At 30.4% G+C, this 8,160-nt stretch overlaps 1 protein-coding gene across 1 annotated transcript in view; it reads right to left on the bottom strand.

The window, feature by feature from the left end:
• The window catches only part of LOC107454703 (cAMP-dependent protein kinase catalytic subunit 1-like), a gene marked incomplete at its 3' end in the record, with an annotated part of 216,346 nt that overhangs the window by 5,391 nt on the left and 202,795 nt on the right, over positions 1–8,160 (bottom strand). The window contains 2 exon segments of the mRNA XM_071183343.1: positions 4,621–4,716; positions 6,976–7,102. Coding sequence (XP_071039444.1) covers positions 4,621–4,716; positions 6,976–7,102 — 223 coding nt within the window.

Genomic DNA, 8,160 nt, shown 5'->3' with positions numbered 1-8,160 from the left:
TCTATCCTTTTCCTCCGTATACATTTTACTGTAAAAGGGGGGCGCGATGAAAATTATGATTGAAAACTGGGCCGCGAATAGTGAAAGGTTGAGAACCGCTGCCGTAGCCTTATGATTAATGAACCTAATTCAGAAGATCAGTACCCCAAGAGGTATTAATTTGTTAATGGAACTTGGAGAACTTTGTGACTTCGACGAATTTAACGTGCACCAGTCACCATTTAATACACAGGGATTCTTCGGCCGGCTAGATTCTTCTGTTCTGTTCTTATGAACACGAGTTCAAACAGGCTATTCCGGCCTGCCCATTATAATAGAAATGAAAAAGTGAAACTGTTCCTGGATTAGACACCAGCTAAGAATTTCCCCAGAATGCCCAACTGGAACAGCCATGACATGGGCGCTGGATGAAAAATGGAAAAGAGGCTTTTTGAAACTAACCTACAGACAAATGATAATAAAGGAAAGAAATATCCTAGGATGGCTTAGTTGGGGAAGTGCAAGGGAAGCGGCTCTTGACCGGCATGGATAGAATGCTACTTGTGGCCTCATACTTCACCTGGCGTAACGTCAGGTCAAGATTAAATAGATTGAAATAGTTGAAGGAGAGTCATTTTATTCTCTCTTGAAATACATATATATTTTTTTCAAAATTGACTGAACTAGTTTTGAAACCAAACGCACTGCTTTTCTTCAGGGTCTAATCAGATTAAGTAAAAAAAAAAATAATTAAAAAGTTGCTATAGTATAATTTTTTACTACATTTTGTTCACAAATAATGCAAATCTCTTCTAGAAAGGCTCGTAGTGACATATTCAGCTTCTTTTTCTACAAATTATGCAAAATATTCCAGCGAATGGAGTTCAAATATAAATTTTGCAGTATAATATGGTTTTATGTAATTTTGTTAAAATTGAATCCTCAAATAATTGTTTGAAACAAAAACAAGTTATAGAGCGACAAGGCTACTTAAAATACCAGTCCTTCTGTAGTTGTAATTAATTACCACCTGGTCGGGTGCATTTCAAGATGAAACAATTTGCCATTTTCTCTAAATTAATCACCATTCTAATTAGTTTCGCATTATGAAGTTAATTTCAAAAGAGTATGAGCCGATCAAAGTGAAAGAAATGATTCTTCTCATTAGAATATAAAACTTCAGCTTCTTTGAAAGAATCTTTAATTAAGTGGTTTTAATTAAGACTCTGCACGAAGGCTTATGTTGCAGTTGAAAGAGAAAGGTTAAGAGGTTTAAAAAAAATTTACAAATGTCATTTCCTCTGGTTTTGTTAGTTTTAATTTGAAAGTTATTGATTGGATTTATTTAGATGTTGAAGAATAGGTAGTGAAATATGGATATAAAAATAAGCATCATAATCTTAACAGGGAATGTTTTAAGTATAGAATTAGAATCCTATTATGTTTTGTTAAGTTTTTTAAAATGCATCCCTAAAATCATGGGATTTTACTAACGCTAGTATTTCTGTAAATCATGTAAAATGCACTTTTGCCATATTAATCATCCTTAAAAAGCTCGTATTACGCTTTTTATGTGTCAAATGTTATGGCAACTAATTTCAAATAGGATCAAAATAGTGGAATAGATGTAAAAACTGAAAAACTCTAAATTTTAAGAAGCGAAATAAATTCCAAAAATATATTTTTCTCATTTGAATTTGATTTATTTTTATAATATACTGCAAAAAATATTCCGAATCAAATTACAGTAAAAAGTGCCGGCACTCAAGATGCTGGTACTTTATACCGTAGGATACATTTTAAACGGAACTTGCTACGGAACAAAAAAAATCTGATATATTGCAATTTATACTATGATAATTATCGTAAAATCACTGAATCGTAATAATTAAATGAATATTATTCTAAAAAGTACGGTATAATATTTTATGGTAAACATGGAATTTAGGACAAAATGCATTTTACGGATAATGCCCAGAAAGTGTCCGTACTTGATACTGTAATTTGACTCGGAATTTTTACAGTGTATCTTATTTTACAATACTTCCTTCCGAAACAAGTCTCACTACCATTGAATCTGAACAATATTGCAGTAAAAGTACTCACTTTTGTAATTTGATGAAATAAAGATAAAGTTATAAAAATTTATTAAAATAGCAGATCCTTTAAAAAAGCAGTTGCAATACCTAAATTCACCTGAAATATTGATCGAATGGTACATATTTTTCTTTTCAAATAAATATTCAATAAAAATTTTAAAGAAATATTTAAAAAATAGTTTCTTGTTCACATTTTTTTCAAAATAAGAAATGATTTTCTCCAGATATGCTCTGTATTTTTTTTAAATGTAGTTTTCTTTCGCTGAGTTTCTTTCTACATTCAGGTGAAATTTAATTTTGAGTGTAACAACTTTTATTGTTATTTTGAATCGGAGTTCCCAGTCTCGCTTAAAAAAGAACGTTTCAGAAGAAAAATGTTTCTAATTTAAAAGTCCAAAATAAATTTCACGGATGATTTGCATTTTGAAAGCCTGATAAAAACGTTGAAAAAATCTCTACATTCATTTACAACCTTTACAATTAAATTCTAAGAAATGATTTTTTTGTCCTTTTTTGTCGAAACTGAAATTTCAAATTCCAGGCTGATTTTTAACAATTTAGAATTATGTCTCATGTTCCCAATAACTTGAAATTTATTCTTCAGAAAAGCGTTGATTTTAAAATAAAACTGGGAGGATATGCAGTTTATATTTGTATGGAATAAATTGGAAGTCTAGGTTATTTTGATTTCTACATAGCTTTTAATAAGAATAAAGTTTTTCAGGTGGTAGCGAAAAAACAAGACTACACATAAATTTGAAGCAATTTATTTACATTTTAACAATAAAAGTTTACATCTTCATTTATTTTATTCAATTTAAAATAAAAAATTTATTTAACAAATTTGGTGTCAAGAATCAAAAAATACTCTCTCGCAATGTCTTAATTAACTAATAGTCGCCTGAGGCGGCCAGCTGTCCGCCACGCTAAAGGTTTTCACAAATAAAGTTTTTTAAAACATAGCAGGAAATCTGAAGATTAGTGGACAATTAAAATGTTCCTGTCCTGCAATTTTGTAATCATATCCAGATGAACAGCGACAAATATAGTATTAAGTATTGAGTATAGTAAAGTGCGGCGTGCTCTCTGCTTTCGCTTATAGCACTGCGTTTCAATAGGTAAGGCTTAATTTAGCCTAATAAACAAATATAGTGAGTATTGAGTATAGTTAAGTGCTGCGAGCTCTCTGCTTATCGCTTATAGCTCTGCGTTTCAATTTTAACAAATATATCAAAGCGAAGCGTTCTATTTACGTATCGAATATGTTGCCACATTTTTAATACAGAAGTTAAACTTTTCTCCACTTTAATAAATGTAAACTAATGCGAACTTTACAATTAAATTATTAATTCCTTCGTATATTATTGGTTTAAGTTGTCGAAAATTAATATTTCAATTGTGAGGTTCGCATTAGCATACATTTATNGCCAAAATCCTTAAAAATACAGTTCTGTCCGTAAATTTTTTTCTTAAAACATAAGGCCACTGCCCGTAAGTTTACGTTAGGCTCGTAAAAAATATTTTCAGTTAGGGCCTCGACGTTGTTTGAGACGTAAGCAATTAGTGAATCAAAGCAAAATACTAAAGTGCTGCCATAAGATAAAATTGGAAAAAAATTTCAGTAATTTTGCGTGGGGAAAATACAAAATCTGTGCGAAATCGACCGAATAGTTCCTAAGAAATCGAATTTTTAAAAAAATCATATTTTTAAAATTTGATTTTTCAGAAATTATATGACCGATTTCTTTCAAATGAACGCCATGTAAAATTACATTCTTTAAAATGATGCAAAAAATTGTCTGTAATTCAAAACTTCTTCGACCAATCTTAAATAAAATAAAAAATGTTATTTTTGGCATGGAATTATCTTTGGATAAACGAACTTTATAATTGAGTGTAAAAATTTCTCGATTTGGTTAAAACGCTCTCGAGATGTGGAAGAAGACGCAAAAAGTAAGATTTACATTAAGGAGTCCAAATTTTGGAGCGCTCTCTTGTCAGAACTATTGGGATCATATTTCCCAGATTGCGATTACTCCCTATATTTTAGGGGTCAGATATTCAAATCCATCAAAAAAAAAAAAGCTTATTCAGAGAGAAAGTGAGTTTTTCAGTCTGATTTCGTAACTTAAAATATCATTTGCAGTAATTAATTAGTATATTTGAGTATATTTTAGGTTAAAACCTCGAACCATAACGAGTTCTAAAACGTGAAACCCTATCATTAGATCAAAAGTTATTCAGTGTGGTAAGTTATTTTTAGAGCACTGCACATCAAGAGTAGATGAATCCTAGCAGAACCATTCAAATTTGTAACTACCACAAACGGTGACCAAAAATCCTAACTCTTACTCGGTGTTATTAGACCCACGAGAGAATTTGAAAATTCAGCTACAGATAAAACATAAAAGTTCAGCTCACTTGAATGAAAACTGTATAAGTAGGGATACATAGAAATGGTTCGTAAGTGTTCGCAGTCTTTCCAGTGCTTTTAAAAGATGTATAAAGCAAGTAAAATAAAAAAATAAAATTAGTACATTACCTTGCTCAGGATGACTTCCGGGGCTAAATACTCTGGAGTGCCACACAGCGTCCATGTTCTTCCTCTAACTTTTTTTGCAAATCCAAAATCTGTTACCTGACGAAAAAAAACTCACTTATATAAACATATGACATCTCTCCATATGTATTTACATATAAACATAAGTTTTCTTTGAAACAATCACAGTAAAAATAATTATTGGCGATACAAATTTTTCCATTTTGAAGAAACCTATTAAAATCTGAAAAGGGAAGCAAAATTCTAATGAATTTAAAAAAATTACCTTTCGAAGATTTTTATGGCACAATTGACAATTAATTGAATTAAGTAGCTGCCACTTCCTGACTACTGTTAAAAAAATATCTAGTATTCCTAAGCAATATACGTAGGTAAAAACTGCTGGCTTTTCGGTAGCACACGGATTTCAAATTTACTTCTTTTGAAGTTCCTGTCGGATCGACATGTGGCGATGTTTACTGACCAGGTATTGAAAAAAATAGTAGTCTTGTATTTTTAGGCAATACTCGGGTAAAAACTGTTGGCTTTTCGATAGCACTCGGATTTCAATGTATAAGACTACTTAATTATTCTTAGTGATAAGTTAGAAATATAATTGTCTAGTATTCTTAAGCAATATACATAGATAAAAAGCGTTTAGCATTTCCGCAGCATGCGAATTTCAAATTTATAAACATTTAGTGATAAGTCATTCTGGAAGCAATCACATAATAGGTATAATAATTTTATCGAAAATCAATACATGATTACACAGGATAATTAAAGTTGCGAAGATTATTCAATACTAGGTGGCTTCGCCCCCAGCTCGCTAGCGCTCGCCAACCCCCGGAACTGCTTTCGCAGTTCATTTCGGATTGCTTCACAATCCAATGCTCGCTTTGCTCGCTCATTGGATACGTTCTTGGCGTCTAGCTTTTGTATACTTTTTTGAATACTGAAGTTCCGAAAACTCTTCACAGTAGAAAATTCTAAACCTGTACATTTCAATATTAATTTGAAATTGCAAACAGTTCACAAATTTTCCTTAATCACACTATTCTAAATTTCAGTTGTTGAGAAAAGTAATTGTTGTAAGTTTTGTTTTAAAGTCTTTCCCACCAGAGGACTAAAGCCATGTGCTGTAAAACAATATGAAATAGTAGTCTGAATAGTAGAGAGAGAGAGTGAGAATTTCTTTAAAAACACAATTGCTAATTTGGGCATTTGGCGATACAACACTTATAGAATTGAAGGATTTGTTGCGTCAAGCACTCAGGTATCTTAATTTGGATCTAGTTGCGCTTCTATGTCATTTTGATTTATGTTGCTAGTTAACTTTCAAAAAATTCTATGGCTGCCAACAGCATTTTTATTTTTTAAGTTGTTTATTTTTATTTCTTTTAGAATTCGTTCTTTTTTTAGCGAAATGTTTTTTAACGTAACAGAATTCTTTGCCGACTGTTTTCTCTATAAATGAAGAAAATAAAGTAAATATTTAAGTGTTGCGAAAAGAATCTTATTTAGTTGTGCAAAGTACTTCAGCCAAAATTTGGGAGCCCCGTAAGAGAATTATATATATTAGATCAGAAACACATCATTAAAAGGCAGAATGCTTTGGTGTTTTCAGAACGTAAACAAAATAAAGCAAACGCTGCCACCTGCGGAAAAGAAATACAGCCAAAATTTGGGAGCCACGTAAGAGATTTCAAATGTGTTATATATACTAGATAATTTATCTCCATGAACAAAAAGTATAAATTAATACGCAAAAAAATCTTTATTCATTTATACCTAAATAAAGTATAATTTAAAATTGAAATATATTCATTTTTCTAAAATCTCTAGTGTTTTACTCTGGAATTAATGTTTTGTGAAGAACAAGATATCATTTGCAATATTCTATCATATTACAAAGCTTTTACCATCAATTAAATTTAAAAAAATGCCCCATTAGTTCTTGCCCCATCAGTTTTTTTAAATTTATATATTTTTATATGGATTGATTCTCTCTCTGAAAACCTTTTATCATTTAACACTTTGTTTCCAAAATTTAGACGTTATTTTGTCTTAAGTGTCCTAAAAAACAAGATTTTAAGCCATTAACGTCTGAATTTTAAGATATTAAAGTAAATGAAAAAACTATTTAAATTTAGAAAGTTGCGAGAAAATTATATTTTGGCAAAATAAAAATTTGCTTCTGTTAGTTATCTCTTCAGAATTTAAAAGGAAAAAAAAACATTTGCGTGATTTGAAAACCACGTCTTTTTAATATGAAATAATTCACATAACGTACATAGCACATTAGGTCACCATTAAATACAATTATCTACTTTAAAAGAGCTAAATACCGATACTTACTTTAACATAGCCTTCTTCATCTATGAGAAGATTCTCGGGTTTTAAATCTCTGTATACTAGGTCTAAAGAATGTAGATATTCAAATGACAGCACAATTTGTGAAGCGTAAAATCTTGTACTTGGTTCACTAAAATGAGAAAATTAAACAGTTGGTAAGACCCTTTGATGATTAAACCAATATAGAAGCAAATATAAAGATGAGCTCTAAAACATATATTCAACAGGTTACTTTTAAAAGATATGTAACACACAAAAGCGTTTCAAAAAAATCTCGTAAACTTTTTTTCGTTCCTATATGTATCCTATATGTATATTCGTTCCTATGTATTTCGTTCCTATGTATTATATGTATTTCGTTCCTATATGTATATTCGTTTTGAAATATGTGTTGGAAGTTACGCTATTCAAATTCCTTATAACAATTCAGAAATGTTTAAAAAGATTTCAGGTGTTATGACGAAGAAAAAATGTAGTGCTGTTGTCTTTTATGTGGTAATAAAACCAGTAAATCAGAGCTTGAAGACTAGACAGAAATGTATTCGAATATCACTTTTAATTTTTATTTCACTTAGCGAAGTCCAGATTTTAATTCACTAAAAATTGAAAATTTTAACACCTCACTCCCAAACTATTTCATAGCTGTCAACCCGGATCTCTTAGTTTCAAAGAATATTTAAACGGTACCAAGCCAAATAAAAATTTAAGGTAAACTTAATTTGTTTAATTCGGTCCGCATTTAAATACTTCTCTGCGCAATTAATAAGTTCTATATAAATGTTAAAGTTGATTGTATGCTGTGGTGGGCGAAATCATTGTGAACTAAATTTATTAAATCAATAATAAAACGGTAAGTCAAAAATTTACTATCGCTCTGAATATTCAATTAAAAACGCCCTAATAAATCAGAACAAGTTGGAAATCATGTTAGTTTTCCTCTTCAAAAGGATTTAATCACAGATTTCAAAGACGCGACGCCACTGTGCAATTCTCAACGCCATACAAAATCTGTAACGGAGTTATGAATGTTTACTATAAAGATTTCTTTTCATGTTTCTAATATTCAATGCTTATTTTTACTATAAATATTTATTTCAAGGGTATGTATTTCATCGCAACACATTGAAAGGTATTATCAGTAAAAACATTGAAAATATAGGTTTTAATCTTTTTTTACACAATTCTTAA

The sequence above is a fragment of the Parasteatoda tepidariorum genome, chromosome 7, assembly GCF_043381705.1.
Source record: "Parasteatoda tepidariorum isolate YZ-2023 chromosome 7, CAS_Ptep_4.0, whole genome shotgun sequence".
Lineage (NCBI taxonomy): Eukaryota > Metazoa > Arthropoda > Arachnida > Araneae > Theridiidae > Parasteatoda > Parasteatoda tepidariorum.
This window is presented reverse-complemented; position numbering and strand designations above follow the sequence as displayed.